The 19,607-nt window shown below is 45.5% G+C and overlaps 1 protein-coding gene across 5 annotated transcripts in view; it reads right to left on the bottom strand.

Annotated features, from left to right (window-relative positions):
* ARMH3 (armadillo like helical domain containing 3) overlaps positions 1-19,607 on the bottom strand; it is a 106,316-nt gene that overhangs the window by 10,500 nt on the left and 76,209 nt on the right. For 4 of the 5 annotated variants that reach the window (XM_090145377.1, XM_090145379.1, XM_090145380.1 and 1 more), the window contains exon 24: positions 16,318-16,504. In XM_090145377.1, coding sequence (XP_090001503.1) covers positions 16,318-16,504 — 187 coding nt within the window. The remainder of the gene's footprint in view (positions 1-16,317; positions 16,505-19,607) is intronic. The other variant, XM_031597619.2, reaches the window with a different exon arrangement.

Raw genomic sequence — 19,607 nt, 5'->3', positions numbered from 1 at the left:
CTCTCAGAGGAGAAAGCAACAGCCTTGTCTAACCCGAGGGCAGGAAAAATTCCTGGAAAGAGTAAAAAAAACTTCACTAACCCAAATGATTAAGTGACAGTAATTACAGGCAAATTTCTCCTCTGAAGTATGAAAAAGGGCTGCACCAGTGCAGCACTAACACACGTGAGGTCTGCTCAGGTTACTGGAGGGGGAAAGGTCTACAGAGTGCACTCAGCTGCCCAAAAGGACACTCAGTGGCTAGAAGCCTAGGAGTTACTGTGTGTCAGATTTGATCCCTCACTGCTGATGATCACTCCTGGCCAATCCTGGTAGTTGTGCTGCGTGCTGCACCTCACTGGGCCCAGCCAAACACAACTCCCCATGGCCCAGATCCTTCCTGAGAGCTGCTTTCATCCATCTGAACTTGCAGTACTGAAATCCAGGCCTTGCCACTTCCCTACACAAGACAAAAGGTTTTGATAGTAGGTAAGAGATTATTTTTATTTTACCCAGCAACATCAAGGAAGGACACTTCACATCCCCTTTTGCTCATATCTCAGCACTCAGCCATTCTGTTGGGCTCAGACTTTCTGCAGCTCAGACGTTTGTTCAATGATCATACAAAGATCTGTGATCTTTAAAGGCACAAGCCTAAAAAGTTGACAGTTTCCATCCATGGAGCGGGAGTGTTCGGTGGCATTCTTTCCTGCTCTGCCCACCAGGTGCCTCTTTGAAGGATAAATAATTGATGCACTGACTCAGAAACAACTGCTGCTCTCCCAGTGCTGCTAGCAGAAATTGCATCCTGCCTTCGGACAAGAGTTATCTGCTCCACAAAGGTTTCCAAATCACCATCTATCAGAAGCCAGAAGGCATTCAACTTTACATGGATATTTTTGAAAGCTGTGTAATTTCCAGACCAGTTGGGTCAGTGAGTCTTTTCCCACTATTAAATAGCGTCAGATAAAATCCATGGAAGATCTGCCCTCATGAATACCTGAAGCCAAACCATCATCCAGCACCACCAGGAAGTCTCCATGCCAAGCTCCTGTGGGACAGATGAAGAGGAAACCCAGGAGGCAATTGTGTCAGTCAAGGGAAGAAAATGGGTAGGGGGCATTTCTGCCATGAGAACAACCATCCATGTACTGCACAATGCTGGCGTTTCCAAATTCCAGGCAGAAGAAAAGATCAAAATATCATGACACCAACTATCTTTAAAAGTACCTGTTAATGAACACCCTCTAAAGTAGACCTTCATACCTATATGGGGAGATCTGCCAGGAAGTGGAGGGAGGGGAGCCCCCGAACTTCCCTGCTGTTAGAAGCTTTGTGAGGAAGGCAGGCAGCTGACAGGATGATGGCAGGAGCATAAAACCCTCAGATAGATCGATCTGCTATTTTGGAGTTACAGCCCATTCTGAAGTTGTGAACCCTTCTCTCCAGCTGGTGGCATTTATGAAAACACTCCTCACTGCTACGTATGTGAGAGCACTTGCAATTCTGCCAAGGCTCCAAATGCACTGCAGATAACTATGGACTGGACCGTTAATTTTTTTATTTCCCCATTGAGCTCACAATTAACTTAAGTGCTGAAAAGTGATGGGCTGTTCCAGGAGAAGCTTTTATCCACCAGCTGCATTCTAGCACAGCAGTAAATCAACTGCTGTCACCAAAACAAGAAGAGCATCCTTACGCTCACTGTGCACACTACCTGTTCACAGTTCAGCCTACCTGGCCAGCCAGCATTCTGCAAATGAATGCTGTGATCTGTGTACATTCACTGGTGCTATCTTCTTTTAGATGAAGATTTTGTCTCCCTGAACATAGAGAGAAAACAGTCAGCAGCAGCGTTCCAACATACCAGTTAACTGATCAATTAAGGTCAGCAACCCTGCTGCCCAAAATAAGATAAAAATTTAAAACACTTCCTAAAGATGTAAGCTGTGGGCTGCTGCTGCAGTTGACCTGAGAAGCCAGGACACAAACAGCTGTTAGAGAAATCAAAGACAGCTACAGGAACCTAAAAAACAGCAGCAGAAGATTTTAAGAAAAGGTCAGAAATAAAACCTTTCTAGGCATAGCGGGCAGAAAGCATCCTGGCAAATCCTGAAATGGAAATACACAACTCTGGGTTCAGATTGTCTTGATGAGGTGATAACAGCACACCTGGTGTGCACCAGGAGAAAAGAGGAAGATAAGGAAGTTTGTTTCTAGTAAAGAAATTAAGATGTCCCCTAAGCCAACCATCTTCTGGGAAAAGCTGTGCAAAAAAACCACCCTTGCCATTCAATTCAATCTGAAAGACAGAAGCAAGCGGACTTGGAATGGCTTGGGCTGAAAGCCGACCACAAATGGTAAATGGACAAGTTCATTTTAAGATGGGGAAAACCACAACTTTTAAAAGCAAGTAAGAAATGTGGACAACCAAGACATCAGATGAGCACATATTTACCTCAACCCACGAGTTCTATTTTGTTTCCAGTTCTCTCCCTCATCCCATGCAGGAGGCAGTGAGCAAACAGCTGTGTGGTGCTGTGCTGGGTTACAGCATTATGGTATTTGGACTATTTTGCAGTTCTACACCATCTTTTCTGAAATAAGGGTGCTTGAATCAACGTTCAACATTTAAAACATGGGTTATCGAAACCTTACAAAGTGGCAACACAGTACTGCTTTATTTTGATTATTTTTCTCTAATACTTTCTAATCCCCTGCTTGCCTTCCTGATGACTGTGGAGCCTTCAGCCAATGTTATCAGACTCAGCGGAATGATTCCCAGAGTCCTTCCCTGCATGGCAGCATCCAGCAGACTTTCCTACAGCTTCAAGAGTCTAAGAGTCTTATAAACTCAATCTGAAAAAAATTCCCGCTAAAGATATGGCCCAAAAGAAACAGAACTGTAGTCAGTTGTTAGCTACAAAGAGCAGCTTTGCCCCTAGGGACAAAAACTGTTGTAGCAGGATGCTAGGGAAGCTAGCTAATAGGGAAAGGTGGGCAGTGCTCCGAAGTTGGTGTGACTCAATCCATATGAAAGTTTTAGCTATGGATGTCTTTGCAGGTCTGGAATTGGAACAGACAGCTGTAAAACTGCAGGATGATCCATATAAACAGAAAATCCTGTCATTGCCAAATATGTGCTCTAAGGCTGCAGTTCCAGAACTGGTTTAAGTTGATCTAAGTGCAGGCTACCTAAGCTGCAATAGAGAGCCTATAATTCTTCCTTCAAACTCATTTCCAAATTAAGGCATCCTAATACACAACTTAAAAGTGCATTTGGGACACAAGCACTGAAGCAGCTGAACAATGGGGTGCACTGATGATACCAGGAGTAGCTGAGAAGGGCCAAGGAAGAACAGACCATGTGGCTGCTCCCTAGGAACTAAGATTGCAACTGTGCAAGTTTTTAAGAATTATGAGAGCAGTGAGATTCCCACAAAGGAGACAGGATCAAATCAGTCCCAACTGACTCCTCGCCCCTGGATCCTACTCTAATCTCCATTGTGCAGCTAGGAAAAAAAGGAAGAACATCTCTGATGACAACAGAAATAAGAGAACCAAACCATTTCTGATATGACATGCTGAACGAGAAAAGCTTGTTGACATTTTTATTTGTCAAGTTATCCCTTTTTGTGCTGTTGGAATGTGTAATCCATCTCAAACTCCATCTGGGCAATGACCGGAGCTGAAAGAGAATGAGACTGTTTATGCTTGGAAGCATTCATGGCCACCAGAAAAAAGGTCTTTCATCTGTAGAAAAAATATAATTAAAAAATCACAGAGCTGCTTAAAGTTGATTACTCAGTTAATTTGGAAAGAGCATTTGAAAGGCTAGTGAGACAGCTGGAAATACAGAAGCTGCTATTCAGGCCTTGTGAGATTCTGAACTTAGTGGGCTGAGACACTTGACTGAAATAGAGATGTGGTGGAGGACAGCTATCAGCAAGTTGAATCTGAGGGGGAGCAGAGATTTGGGCATGGACCATACACAGAAAACAGGTCAGATTTTTCAAAAATGAAACATCTGCTGCCTGTCACTGTCCTTCTCAGGGAAAGAAACCTGTGTGCATTCTTTGAAACGATCACAAAGGCACTGAAAGTTGCTGACTCCCTGTTGTTTCTAGTCATTTCTCCTTATACCTAACACAAGTAACCAAGGGCAATAGCTATGTCTCTGGAAGGATTCCTGCCGTGGTAAAGTGGCATCTTGCAATCCAAAGATAGTTGAAGGACCAGAAGGGCTTTCATGCCTGGGAACTTCACATTTATCCCTGCAATGTTTGTTCTTACAAGCATCTAACCCATCAGTGCTCCAGCACCAGCTCTCTCACAATTCAGGTGCTCCCAGTAGCCACCCCAAGACATCAAAGAGGACAAACACCTTCAGAAGGTGTGGCTGAGCAGAGGCTGAAACGAGGCATCTCACCTCAATGAGAGCGACTGTGCTACCTCTGCAGGAGTCTGGCTGCTGGATGGACAGAAAGAACATACGACAAAGGGAAGGTTAATTGCTAATAAGCCAGATAAGATGATTGCGTTGGCTCTATGCCCACCTTTGATGCTGAAGGCAAAGGTGACTTGTGCTGGCACTGAAGCCATTCTCTCCCAAGGACGAGGAGGACAGATGCTTCTCCTGCAAAGCACCTTTGGCTGGAGAATCCTCAAGCTGAGCTGTTCAGCACAGAGTGGCAACCTCCAGAACTGCCTGTCCTCTGAATCAAAAAGCACAAAGACAGGATGTATTTGTACAGCACTACTGAAGACTTAGCCAGGAGTGATGCTACTCTCACCTGGGAACAAGGAGTTGATCACCAAGGCTTCTCTCTCAGCTTCTCCTTTGCCATATATCTGGATATGTATCTCCAGGATCAGTAATGGAAACATCAGCTCCACAGCAATTTCTGCAGCACTCGGAGGACATCATTGTTCTATGGCCTAAAAATCCCTTTGTGAGGATTTAGCGCTCCCAAGTGCCTCTTGGACATCAAACATTTTCAAAGCTATTAGCTCTGATGGGTTTTTGAATAAGGCTCAGGGAAGCCACTCACTCAGTATTTCTCATAAGGAAAAGGTAGCTCTGACCTGGCAGGATAAAAATTGCTGAGAAGGAGGAGGAAGAAAGCCCACACAGCCCACGTTCTCTGCAAGCAAGGAAATGAGATTTGATTTACTCCGTGATTCTGAGGTGTGTTCAATTTCAGCCTGAATATCTACTGCATAAAATTCAGCTTGGCTGAGCAACGTCCCCATTAGAGGCTGTCCAAAGCAATATATGGCAATGCTCACAATGATCTTTGAAACTGAAGGTTCAAAGCCTCAGTGAATTATTTTTAAGCATATTTTTGCATATGCAACCCACAAACCTGTGTCTTCCAACAAGTTGGAAGATGACACAAAAAATAAAAAGCAATTAGATACAGTGCATACACAGCTCCTTTCCGTTGCCAATTAATCAATTTCTTTTGCTCACTGGTTAATTTCCTCTTACTACATGGCAGAGAACAACTCTGGGACTGTTTTCCACGTTTCAAAAGGATTAGACGACAAGCAGAAGTCACTCACTGAAAGGACTTAGAGGCTTCAGTTCAGGGATTAATAACTCAGCTGCTTTTTCTCCAGGTTTTAAAACTGCTAATTTGTACAGCATCAGCTCGTGGTTTTATTTGCACAACCATTTTTGTTTTAATGGGAATCTTAAATCCTGCTCCTCCCAAATTGCTGCTGTGTTGCCCTTTTGATATTATTCTTGCATATGAAGTTTTGACTCTATTTAGAGAGGATTTCATGCTTGCTTTGCAAATTTCTTAAGAAATTGCACCTTATGCTAATACAAGTGTGATTTTTCCTGCATAACCAGGCACGTCTGACAAGCAGCCCACTGAGGAGCTCAGCATCAACGGGGGCAGCTTGTGTGGAAGCTCTGGAGCAGATCCCTCTGCATCTCCATCTTGCTTGTCAGGAAAGTTCTGCAAGAGCCGAGTCTGCACCTCTAAGGTGAGACAAAGCACACGGGTTTATTATCACCTTGGGTTAACAAAGAAGACATGGTGCCATGTTCATCCTGCTGAGAGCCAAGGGACAGAAGCCAAAGGGGTGCACACCTCTGCATTTAATGGGCTCCTGACCTCACAGTTCTGAGCACCACTTACAACAGCAAGTTTCACTGAAATGGTGCTATAATTGAACTCCAAAGCTTCTGTCGTCTTGAGCTGTGTGAAAAAAAAAAAAAACAAAAAACAAAAAACAACGCAAGCAAGCTGTCCAGCTGAAAAATTCAGGTGCTAGAAAGTGTTGGATTTTGTTGTAAACATACAGTGGTCTGACTCTGGCAATACCCAGTTCCTTCTATAGGCCTTTTAAGGACTGACTGGTGGCTGTGCCTAGAGCTTCTGTTTGGTGCATGTTTATAAGTGGTAATAAGTGGAGCTGTTCACTTGGTTTACTGCTTCTAGACGACAACTGCCAGCTACAATCAGCTCAGTCTGAACAGGAGGGCAGGCCTGGCAGCAGCCACCAGCATGCATCACAGCAGCCAGAGACGGCTGTGTGTTGGGAAAGCTGTCACTGCTCTTCCTTCTCATCTCTCAAAAACATGTCAAGGGCACTAATTAGCAGAGTATTCGAGAGGTATGCTAAGGATAAGAAGAAAGAGGGTCTAGTGGTCTGCTAAGGCCCAATCCGAAGATGACTACTGAGACTTCAGGGGACCACTGAGCTCTCCCTGTCATGCAAGTCTCCAGAACTGTCTGACACTCAGAAAGAATTCAAAGATCACAAGAGCTGCAGAACTGAGAAAAACAGAAAGGAAGGAAAGTGACCTACTTTATATTCTATCATCTCATGTTCAAGAAGTGAGGACTGTAAAATGCTGGAAGAGGCACATGTAAAGGAATCCTGACAAATGTGTGTGCTGTCAGCATCATGATGGGACACAGTCCCACATGAAGAAACAAGGGGAGAGGAAAATCCAGGCCAAATAGTGCAGAACAGTAATTCTGTGCCCAGAGAGAAGAAAACAAAGCTGTGCAGAGTATGAGAAGGCTGCAAGGTGAAACTCCACTCACCACTGCCCCAGGGGCACTCAGCATCGGAACAGTCTGATCACCTCTTCCATGAGCCAGCAACAGAGGATAGGTGTGATCTCAAACATGTTGTGGACCATTATTGCAGCATCTGTTCCCATCTATCACCAGAGAGGGGGCAGAAGAAGCTGCAGCAGGCTGCGAGCAGCTGGGCACAGCCGTGTAAGAACACTGGCAATGAGATGAGCACACCTCAGCCTGGATTTGTTTTGTAAGCCACAGCCCTCCTGAGAGCTGGAATGTAAGGCTTTCTGTGAGAGTACAGGCATGTGGTTTTCCTCCCATTTTTAAAGAGGAATGCCATCAAAATAAAATCTTCCTATTCCCCAAACAGATTTGACTTGCGAAATTCTTGCATCGTTCACTTATTAAACAAAGAGCAGGACTGAAACAACCGGTCGTTTTCCTGCAAGCATCTCAACTTGACCTTTTCCAAAAAAGCTCTCCCTGACATTTGTAAGCTGAGGTCACACTGAGTTATGAGTTTATGTACAAAGAGCACGGTACTTCAATCCAAGTCTCCCAAGAGAACCATTACCTCCACCTTCAAACTACACTTCACTCAGGTGAAAGGCTTCTGGGTGAGGATGAAGGACCAGGCGATGCCTCCGGCCAGCAAAGCAGCTGAAACAAGATCACAGGCTGCTGGTTTGACTGAGCAGAGCTCCTGATGAGCAACTGGGGCAGGCTCAGCAGCCCGTTATAGCGACTGACTTCTTTCTGTTTGCTACGACATGAACTGCCCAGCCCCAGCATCACTGAGTCCTACTTCTAAAACATCAACTTATTAAATAATGACAGACACACCTCAAGCAGTCCTGGAATATTATCCCTCTGGGCACTACTGAGAGTGGAAAGCTCAGCAAGAACTGGATGATGTGAAGCTGTCATCAGCTGAAGGAATTAAGTTCACATCATGTTAATATTCTCTCCTGCAAAAAGTGTGTCATATGCTCAGGTGTCTGCAAAGAAGGCTGAGATGAGGCATCACGGCAGCTTTCTTTTTATTCCAAAAAGGGGAGTTTTAGCCCAGCGACAGCCCTGTTTTCTTTCTATGCCTACAAAGCAGCTTGTAGGTGGTACTGTAATTAAATAGGTCCATCACTTAAAATAGAAAAGCACATCCTTATAGATGAGGAAAGAATTAAGAGTCTGTAGTGAGATGCTTCCATCAAATCCTTGGCTTTCAGGAGCATTAGTTATTGGTGCAAAAATTTCTAGAAAAGAAAGTCTGGAAATAAAAATTTAAAAAAGAGAAAGATTGGTGTCTTAGTTGTAGCTAGAAGAATGGTTTGGTTACCTGGACTACTTTCACTTCCCAGATGCTGCTAAGGAAATACAACCAGTGGAGAGCTGATAGCACTGTCCAAAGGGACAGATTCTTGCAGTAGCACCACAATGATATTACTTCTGGCCCTTCACTGTCTTAAACACACTCACAGGGCTCCAAGACAGCTCAGAACATGGGCAGAACGGCTTGTTTTGGTCTGCAAAAGATTGTGCAGATGTTCCCAAGGCCAAAGCTCTCCCCACAACACCTGACTAACCGTATCACACCAGCAGCTTGACCTGCTCCCAGTGCTAAATCACACTGCCAGAAATATGTCACATCCTTTGCTGACGTCAGATGTCACTGCACGGAGCAGTCATCATCTCTGTGCCTTAAGCTCAGATTTTCCTCAGTGGGTTCTGCACACAGCTAGGCTTAGCAGCAAAGTTTCCAAGCAGCAGGCTAGAGCATGGCAGAGGCTACTGGAAACAATGTTCTTGGATGTCATTCTGCAAGAAACTATCCTGTACTCCAAATGTTAAGGTTGTAATAGCAGAACTTCTGTGCTTCTCCTACTGCCAGAAGTCATTCTAACTAAGCCCTGCTTTCACGCAAGACAAAAGCTTCCTACATTACAACACTGATGCAACTGTGACAACAGTTAACAATGTAAGTGCTGATTGCTGCTGAGTTGCATCAGCTTATTCCAGAAATCCTTGTTATTTTCAGACAATGGTCCACAGTCTGCTTCATCAGCTTCTTGTCCGAGAGGCTGGAAAATACTCTCCTTTTAGCAGTTCTTGCTGTCAAGCAATGGATGGAGACCTTAGACCCACAGGTTGAAAAAGTGAAAGAAGAATTCCTATGAATAACTGCCCCGGTGAATGCAAGCACAAGGCTAAGAATTAATATCCTCCCACAGGCCTGCTCTCATGCCAGCAGAGAGGCAGATGCTGCTGCTGAAACAGCATGTGCTGCTAGCAATACTTAGCTCCCCAGGAGCTTATTTGTGCCTTAACTGAGCCATGGGGGAATCCAAGCGCCCTGTGACTAAGGCAGTGGAATTGATTTATAGCCCCTGGCAGATGCAGAACCATCTTTCCCAGCTCCATCTCTGGACATCCATCCTTATTCTCTTGTTGTCTTTGAATGACGTATCTCAGCTCCTTGAGCAATCCCACAGCTTGCCTCGCATCTCCCATCAAGGCTGAAACAGTGACACGCATCAGAGATGTCTCTTTCTCCTCCGTTAAAAGATCTGCCTCTCAGCATCCTACTGTAGACAAGGAGTCTGAACTTACCATCTTAGCATTCAAATGCCAAGTGTTAGAGAGCCAAGGGAACAAATCTTCCAGCTGAGCGAGCTCTGTTCAGGTGCAGCACCATTTGGCTCAGCAGCATTTACTCTCCTGCTCTGGGAGGCACGGAGACTGCAAAGCTCTATTTGCTTCCCACTTAGAAATCATAGCAATGACCCAATTTGTCACTTTAGGGAAACAGCTGCAGCTCCAGCTAGATGATCCAGAGGAAGAAAGCAGAAAAACATCATCTGTTACAGCAGGATACTACCAGAGAGAAGGGATGCTGGCAATCTTTGAAGGCAGGGCTTTATCCTAAAGAAGCCCCAGAGTGTGGCTGGCAGTCATTGCAAAGCCTGTCCGCTTTTGGAAGAGGGCAATTTGACTCCAGCAAAGGCCAGAGGGTGCTGAGGCTGTAACTGGCACAGCAGGCTACAGCCTGCCTCCATTAGGGCTCTCAAGCAGAGAGGTGACTGAGTGTAAGGAAGCTTAGGGTGGAGCCTGGGACCGGAGTAACAAAGTACAGTGCTACAAATCCAGCTTTGCCGAGAACGATGAAAGAAGTTTGCATGGTAACTTATGCATTATGCACCTGGCAACAGCCAGTGCCTATTGTTCCCAATTTCACAAGGGATTAGAAACTCTCCTCAATCTGAAGTTTTACAAAATGCAAATTGAACTGCACATTCTCGCAAGCCAGCCGCTGACAGCTCCTCCTTTAATCGCAGATGCAGAAAGTTGTAATTTAATCTTTATAAATGCAGACTGTTTTGATCGTTCTGTTGCAATCCTCTGTGGAGCTCTCCCTGCCCCACACAGGTGCTCAGCAGTGACAGCAATCCCTAACGTTGCCCTGCACTTAGCACAGCATACCATGAATGCTGCCTGGCTCCCCCTGGGCTGCCCTTCCATGCAGGAAGAGATGGGCTCAAGGTTTGCTCTAGGCAGCATGAGCAGCCAAGAAGCAATTCAGACCATCGCCTGCAGCCCCATCCTCTAGCTAACTAAACCAGGAAAAGGGGCTGTGGGTAAGTACCTGTAAGACCAACAGCAGGCACGTAGGACTGCTTGAAAAGCTGCTCAGGAAGAAGAACAAGCCCCCAGCATGTACGGGTCACCTGGCTACAGCAGCTTCCAGGCCCTTATCAGTCCAGGTGGTTCTAATGAAAGGCAGGCAAGGATGTGAAAACAGCCGTGAGAATTGAAGGAGAGTCTTGCTTCAAAGTTCAATGGGCTTATTTTGTTACCAGTTTGTACTTTGATGCAGTCCCTAAACTGCCCAAGAGGACAGCTCAAAAATCACAGGAAGCAAGACAAGTTGTACTGTTTGCAGTGCACAGAGAACAGAAAGACAGCTCTGGGAGCAGCCAAGGTAAGGCAGGGTCATGCATCCTGGCATGTGCAGCCAGGATGCTCCGATGCTGGAGCAGTCTATGTGAGCCTGCAGAAGAAAACTGGAGGGCTTCTCCCATTTCTTAGTTCAGATTCATGAGCCTGAGTTAGGAATACTCCAACAGCAGCTGCTTTCTTAAAAAATAAAGCCCTTTTGTCCCTCTTACAACCTACCACGCCCCCCCCCCCCCACTCCAATGACACGCATTTTACTGCATTCTGCATGTTAATAAAAGGCACTGCACAGCACAAAGTCACTGCTTCAAGGCTCACCTCCAGCTTCAAATCTTGTAGCACAGCTACAGAGCCACACACTACATAAAACAACCTGAGGCATTAGCAAATTGTGCGGATATTTCCCTGGTAATCCAAGGAGAAAAATACCTAAAGCAAATAGTCCTCATCAGCCAGACAAGCTGGTGATTTGCCAACTCCAGAAGAAATCCTATACAGAACCCTTCAAAAATAGCTGGGATTCAAATTTCACCTGGTACAGCTCAGATCTTTCCATTTAAACAATAAAATCTGCTTCAAGCCACTAATCTTAAGTAGGTGTCTGTAACAGACCACAAAGGCCAGCACCTCTGCCTGACTGGCAAAGATGTGAAGATCTTAAATGAAGGCTCTGTCTCGGTGACCCTTCAGCTGGAGTTTCACATGCCTACTTGCTGAGCACAACACAGCTCTAGCAAGCTGCATACTTTCAACCCCAAAGCTCACTGCATTTCAGAACTAAAGTAGCATTATGTCCAAAACATTCTGAAGTATTTATGGAGCCCTCACAACATGTTGTATTAACGTAAGAGATTAGGAGGAATTACTGTAGTAGTACTTTGCACTGATGGTACTCAGCATTTTAAAAATACCAAGCACACACACAGCAAAAGGTTTTAACTCTTAACCCCACTGCCAGCAGCGCTAAGAAAGAACAAAGCATTTTGTATCAGGTAGTGCTTTTACTGCTAGTTATGGAAAACAGAGCAGGTTGAACAAACCGTGACGTCAATGGCTCTGAGTGAGAACACCTTGGGGCATCTAAAACCAATTGTGCCGTTCTGTGGCTTTCTGTGCAAGGCACTGACGCAGCTGAGGCTGCCTGAGCTGTGCTTTGGATCAGTGCCTTGCAGCCCCTCCTGGGAACTAAAAGCCATGTGGACCGGGGGGCAGGGAAGGGGGAGAAGGCAGAGAGACCACCCTACACTGGAGTACGACCTCAAGAACAAAATGCATCTTTCTTTGAGATTGTCTAATCAAACCAGATTGCAGCTACCTGAGTTATAAACGTATTACAATACGGAATGACCCAATGTTATACTCATTTGTCACAATTTCAAAACCAATGCAGTCGTTCTGTTCTTCCATTGCAATCTGTTCTGGCTCCCAGCACTTTCCATCTGCAGTTACTACACAAACATACACAGTACAGGTGTTCACAACAGCCTTTCACACCGAACTTGATGCCACCTCCAACTCTGAGGAGGCACCTCAATCAACCGCCTCCAACAACATCGGGCCCCTGCTGTGGCTGTGAAGAGAGAGGGTCTTCAGCCAGCAAAAGCACAGACATGTTTCTGACTAGCAAGTATAGCAGCCCTATGTACCTGCCCTCTCAAACACAGGACCCTTATAGTGGAAATCACAGCGAGAACAAGTGCCAAGGAGAAAATGAGACCTCTGTGAGCAATTTCACTACCTCATTCTCCAGTAAATTGGCACAAGACTTGCTCGGCGTGCAAGGCACCACAAAACATTCCTGCTCTGAGAAGACTTGACCAAAAAATAAAATAGCACTGGGTCTCTTTCACTTCAGCCTCTCTAGAATAACTGTTAGACATCCAGAAAAGGCAGATGTGAAACCCAAATTCATGTCCTGTGTCCTCAGCCTGCTTGTCTGCACTTGTTCTTCCAGAGCAATTCTTTCTTGTGCTGCTGTTTTCTTGCCACGCTATCCTGCTTCTCTTCAACTACTCCTGCTGGAAAACGTTAGGACCTTTTCAAATCAGATGCAGCACGGAGAAAACTCTAGCACCTTTCACAAGCTAAGTACAAGGCAGCCCAGTCATCTGGAGTGCACAGATAAGCCCATGAGTTCACTGCACAGAGGCTTATTCTGCCCTTTGACTTGAGAAGTGGCCTAGATGTCTTTGAAGACCTGGGAATAATCACTTACATAGAAGAGCTAAAACCACATAGGATTGACCAAAACTGCCAGCCTTTTTGACTGTGCAGCATCCTAGCATCCTTCATCTCCTTAAAGGAGAAGCAGGCAGGAGCCAGAAGTGCCAGCATACTGTTTATAGCCAAAACTCTGGCATGGGCTCACTCCTTGGAATCTCTTACCAGTACTTCCAGTGCAACTGCTGAATAAAGCATAAACCAGTCAGCAAAGCAGTGCTATAAGGTCTTGTCAATCTACTTGTCTGCAGCACAGACCAGTGTGTTCAAACCATGATTCTTAGAGATCTGAGGACTTAAAATGTACAGCAGTAGGGGCTCATAAGCAATCTATCCTTAGAATAGCCTCATGCCCATCTTTTTCAAGGGTCTATGATCCCCACAGCATGTATTAACATTAACGCTTACAAATAAAAAAGGAGAAAGCACTTAAATGACAGACTGAGAACAGTAATAAATGGACATTAGTGATTAACAAGGTAATAAAACCTTCAATAGGATTAGGAAAAGAACAAGATGGAACAAAACCTCTTTCAGCTGATTACTTAGCTACTCTTAAGGACATTAAAAATAAAAATAAAATTAAGAAGTTAATCTAACACGTGAACAGGGTGCCAGAACAGTCAGGGAACGGCACAGTGAGTTTCATACAGGCTCAAGCACAAATCTGCAAGCAGTGAAGGTTCCAGTAAACTGGAAGCAACTCAGAAAATCCCTCTCAGACAGAGATATGTCAAAGACATGCCTGCCTGATTAATAGGAGATTCTCAGATACCACAAAGGAATAGGAGCAGCCATATGAAAATCTGCCAAAGGTTAGCTTCTGGGAGAGAAAACTTCGTTAAAATAAGAGTTTGGTCCTTGTAACTGTAAAAACAAGTGTCTTCAGAGAAATAAGTGTCAATTTCCTGAAACTACACAAATAACAGAGAAAGCCAGCATTCCCAAACACAACCTGTGTGCGGATACACAAGTTACCAATTACATTTTAAATGTCACCACTAGATGTTTGTGCTGCACACTTCAGAAAACAGGACTGGAAAGAAGGATCAATCTTGTGTAGAAAATATTTATACAGAGAAGAGGGAATCACAGAAACATCAAGGTTGGAAAAGACCTACAAGATCATCCAACCATCCACCTATCACCAATAGTTATCACCAAACCATACCCCTCAACACAATATCCAAACGTTCCTTGAATACCTCCAGGGTTGGTGAATCCACCACCTCCCTGGGCAGCCCAGGAAGGAGAATTAAGTGAATACAGAGAAACAGCTGGAAGGGGAAAAAAAATGCAATGGCCAAGAGGTGAACTTGATGTCCCCACCCCAAGCTGACCCACTAACACTTCTTGTAAACAACAAATTCAGTTGTCCCACAGCAAGCCAGACTTTGGCCTTGACCTCAGCCATCTACCACCACCTTCCATATTCTCAGCATATGAGATGGCTACTGATGGAGGGGAACCCACACTCCAAAGCATGGACCTGAGTTCACTGGCTCATAAGAAGTAGAGGTGAGTCCTCCCCTTCTGCAGCAAATTGTGGAGAGCTGACTAAACACCCTCACCGAGACCACAGCCCCTCTACAGTGACATCTCCGTTACTCCTCTGCAGTTCACTGGGGCCCCTTACAGTTCTGATTTGTTTGATGTTCTCCTGACGCTGAGAGAAACTATGAAGGGAGAGAAAAGAAGAGGAGAAATACACCTTTCAACTTCCTAATCATCTTCCTCAAAATGCTCCACGTATCAGCACTGATTTCATTATCTGCCTGCTGCTACAGATTTTATTTAAAGAGTAACACAGGGAAGAAAGGATTTAACTTGACCTCCCTGAACTGCTGGAGGATGAAAACTATGCAGAGCTGACAGTGAAAAGCTCGTTTCCTTTCTCAGTCTAACCTAAACACTATGCAAAATTCCCTTCTATCCAAGCTTCCTTTTAAATTGGGCTATCAAAGGCTTTTCTTTTTTTAGAGGCCTGGGTTGATGCAATCAGTAGATCATCAATGAATGAGGATTTATAACACAAGCCCTCACAAAGCATAGCTGGGGGTACAGTGACTAAAAAGAGCAGAACAATACAGAAAAATTGAGTAAATTAAAACCAATGTTCTTCTAGCCAGCTATATTAAGAAGAGAATAAAAAGCAGTAGGGTCCATTCTTTTTTTCCCCACTGCATTAGCACAGCATTCAATGCAAGATTTTGGAGTGTTATATATTACAGATCAAGTGGGATAATAAATGGAAAGGTTAGCAGGAAGCAGGGGAGGATATCATCAAGTAACCATGAAAAGTATTCCGGACAGGAGGTGAGGAATGAGAAAAAACAAGTTGTAGAGCAAGATGCGGTCAGGACCTTTAACAAACACAAGCACAGGACCCTACATCGATGGAAGCAGCAGTCCAAGGTGACTCACATGAGGTCTGTTCTGCCCCAGGAGGCCCTGAGCTCCCGACACGGCTGCCTGTCCCTGGATGGTTCCCCCCAGTTTTATGGCAGCTCTTTTTATTTTGTCTACCACAAGCTCTTGTAGTCATTCACTTCTTCAAGAGTGATTAACATATAATCCAAATACTTTATTTTGGGAAATAGGCCATCTCTTCCCTTTGTGAGACCCTGCACAGCAGCCTGTTTTCATGAAGCCACATTTGCACATTTATGCAATACAAGCAGGACATGAAGAGTGGAGAACAGGCCAAATTAAGGAAGGGAAACCTAACCATATCACTTCTTTTTTTTTAAATTATTTAAACCTCTTTTTTTTCCTTCAAAAAATCCATCTAAAACAACTGCTTAGGACATGGAATTAACTTACCCTAGAAAATTTCCACCAACTGTTGTCTTAGTTATAAATGCCTGATATCACAGAAGATATCCAACAGCTCTCTAACATGCAAATTCACTGCCAAAAGCTTCCTGTCCCTTTTCTTCACATCAGGATTCTCAGTTCCTAACCACACTTGCTGACAGTGCAGCTCATTTTTTTTATCATTCTTACCCTTTCTTCTGTATTTACAGGACCAAGATGTCTGCATGCAACAGTAAATTAGGCTAAGGCCTTGTCTGTCCTCCTCTCATCCACATCTGAATAAGGAACAAGAAAGCCTCACCTCTGCCCTCATACTGCTGCACATCATCAGTCGCAGTGAGCACAGGGCACTCCACAGTACCTGTATTCCAGAGAGCAGAATGAAGAGAGGGTCACACGCCTGGCTTACCTGATCCTCGGAGAGCTGAGATATGTGATTCACTGCAGCGTAGGACTCTATCTTTGGGTTGAAGTGATTGATGATGGCTCTGAAACAAAGAAGGGAAATTGTCACAGGTCTCCGGAGCAGCTCAGGGATGCAGCATAAACTCCTTGCCAGCCTGAGTCAGTGCACATGGAGCCATAGCTCTTTCAAGAAGAGCTTCTCCCTCAATGCACTATTCTGCTTGCTTTGCTGCAGGCTGAGAGCCCTGTGCCGATCAAGGCACACTCATTGGAAAAATGCAATCGCAGGCACACGTGGGTCCATTTGTTCCACAAGGTTGAGGATTGCATGTGTGGCAATGGCAGAGGAGTCACTGCCCTGCTGGGAACAGGCTGCAAACTGCTCTGTTCTAGCATGGAAGCAACACTAGAGAGTGCTGCCCCATCCCGCTCAGGAACTGTACCACCCGATCCTGTCCAAAACCAGCACTGCCTGACATTCTGCTCTATGCAACTTCACCACCTGATAAGTTGAAATTAGTGGCTTTTTTGCACTAAGAGCTGTCCAACCTGGTTTGAAGAATGGCAGTCAGCTCTTTCTTGTGGTCATCCATCATTGCAACCACTCCTTTGACAACCGCAGTGACTTCAGTTCTCAGTCTCAATTTACATCACTAGCAATAACATACGCCAACGTTCCAAACACAGGAGCAGGAACAGCACTTCTCTGCTTTGTGTCTCTGACTGCAACAACATATATCTCCCTCCCTTCCAGGTGGATCTACAGACAGGTGAAAAATTGGGAAAAAAACCCAAAAAGCTGCAGCTGGAATATTTCCTCTACTATGCTTTCCAGGTGCAACAGAGCAGATGAATGGCCAGACAGTAAGGGCTCCCCAGGCTGCTATATGCAACTGGCCTGGCTCCCACTGGTGAGATCCACTGCCGAGGTTTGGGCTCATGATGGGAGCAGCCCACACCAGTGCTGGCACAGATGTGCGCTGACAGTGCCTGGAAAACACTTGCCATGCCAAATTACCACCGCAGCAGCCGTCAGGGCTTTTGCTCTTGTGTTCATCAGCACAAAAACTCACTGCAGCTCCCTTTGTTGCACTCTAATGTGTTCCTCCCTCCCACTCCTCCCCCTGCTTTCAACCACTCTCTCAAGACCTCATCACTGCTAAGAGCTGGTGACTGAGTTCAGGAATAAGTGATGTTCCATGGATAATCAGAACTGGTGGAAAGAAAATCAGCTTGGAAGCGTCCTTACCTCTTTAAGGGGATGAGAAGAGAGAGAAAAAAAATCCAGAACCTGCAAATTCATCACACCGTTCCTAGCCTGAGCACGGGGCAGACATCTCCCTTGGCTCCTCCTATCCATCAGTACATACTCAGCACAGGGGGCTCTGCAGTCTCACACAACTCTACAGCTACATCAGCAAAGCAAACCCAGAAGGGCCCTGCCAGGCTGCTGCAAAACCTCTCCCTCCAGAACAGAGGGAATACGCAGGCAGAGATGTGCCCAGCCTCTTCCCATTGCAACCCAACAAGAGAACAGCTCCTGTGAGTCATGATCACACTCTCCATTACCCAGCCTCCTGAACACCAGGGCTTTCAAGCTGCATGTTTCATGCCTGGCTGGAGTCGTATTTACACTCCTACAGGACACACTACAAGCTATTGAAAAAAAAAAAATGGGAACGCAGACTTGCAACAACTTAACTTCTGGCTTGACAGAAGGTTTGGCAGCTCAGTGGGGTTCAGTGCACTCATACGGTTCCAACATTTACCAGGGAACAGATTTAGCATTCATTTGTATCCAAGCGCTGTGAAGCACTTCAGCACGGGCCGCCTGCTCACACATCCCTGCTTGGATCTGAGCTAGTGGAGCGGCACCTGCAAGCACAGCTGGGATTCACCCAGGGAGAGCCAGCCCAGCAACCAGCTGCTGCTGCAGTGAGAAACAGCAGACATTAAAGGGGAGAAAGAATTCAAGCCTCCCTCCTCCTTTCCCTAGAGGCATACGGACAACTTTTCAGCAACTAGAAGTAGTTGAGCCATTCAATTTGGTTCAAAGAACTCTCTCAGTAGATCAGTAGAAAGAATTCTTTCCCAACCTGAGCTGTTTCCCTAAGCCCGCAGGCTGCCTAGGAAGGAGGAGCACAAGGGGTTTGTTTTGAGCACTGGCTCTGTGCAGCCAGGTTCTCCACACCGTGGAGGCCAGGCTCTGTATGTGGCACAGCTCCTTCTCACACCTGCAACGAGAAATTCCATCCACACCCAGCAGTAATGGAGCCCTTCTGCATCAGCTGCTCTGATACACCTCTGCTGCTCCTCCATCTCCTGAAAGCTGTGCTGTCCCTGCAGTGTGCTTCTAGGCAACTGGCCTCCTGGGCTGCTGCAAACAGCTGGAATTTCACTTTGCAGAGCTGTCACTCCAGGCACATGCTCATGGAGACAACAGGGGAGCACAGCTTTCAGGCACAGTCTCCCCCTTATGGACAATAGAACAGCAGTTTTGCCATCATTAGTTTGCACACCAGAGCCAAATAGCTGAGCCTTGGCAGTGTTTTATTTTTACACTGCCACTGCCTTGATTTTTGGGCTATCAGCCAGTACACAGTACCTTCTGGGAAGGAAAAGGAGTGGTTAAAGCTCTTACAAAGGACTTCTGATAGGTTGTGCTCCCAGACTTTTGTATCAATGATGGGGAAAAAAAAAAAAAGAAAAGAAATGAAAGGAGACCTTTGGTATTCAGAATACACTAGCATCTTCAACACAGCAAGGAAATGGTCAAATGTCATCCGGGAGACAGAACACTGCAGTGTCCCATGGGCTTTGCTGGTGAACACACTCATTTGCACAGCCCAGCTCCTGGTGGGTCTGCCTGCCATTTGTCAGACAAACTGCAGAATGCTTTTGGGACACAGATGCACAGGGAGCAGAGAACTCAGCAGCTCCAGAGGGACATCACTCCAACAGCACTGCCTCCTCTGACAGTCTCACTTCAGTTACCAGCAAGAGAAGAGACCATCACTGGATGAGGAAGGAAGTTTAACAGGCAGAAAGGGGGAAAAGTGGCACAACAGCCCTGCCTGTGTTCTCAGCAAAACACACTCATCACTCCATGCAGCTCTCAGGGATCAAGCTACCTGGATGCCATGGTGCCAGAAGGCATGAAAAGATGCTTATGAACTTGTATTTTTT

The sequence above is a fragment of the Phasianus colchicus genome, chromosome 8, assembly GCF_987193195.1.
Source record: "Phasianus colchicus chromosome 8, bPhaCol1.hap1.1, whole genome shotgun sequence".
Classification (NCBI taxonomy): Eukaryota; Metazoa; Chordata; class Aves; order Galliformes; family Phasianidae; genus Phasianus; species Phasianus colchicus.
The sequence above is the reverse complement of the archived record's forward strand: the minus strand, read 5'-3'. Positions and strand labels throughout refer to the sequence as shown.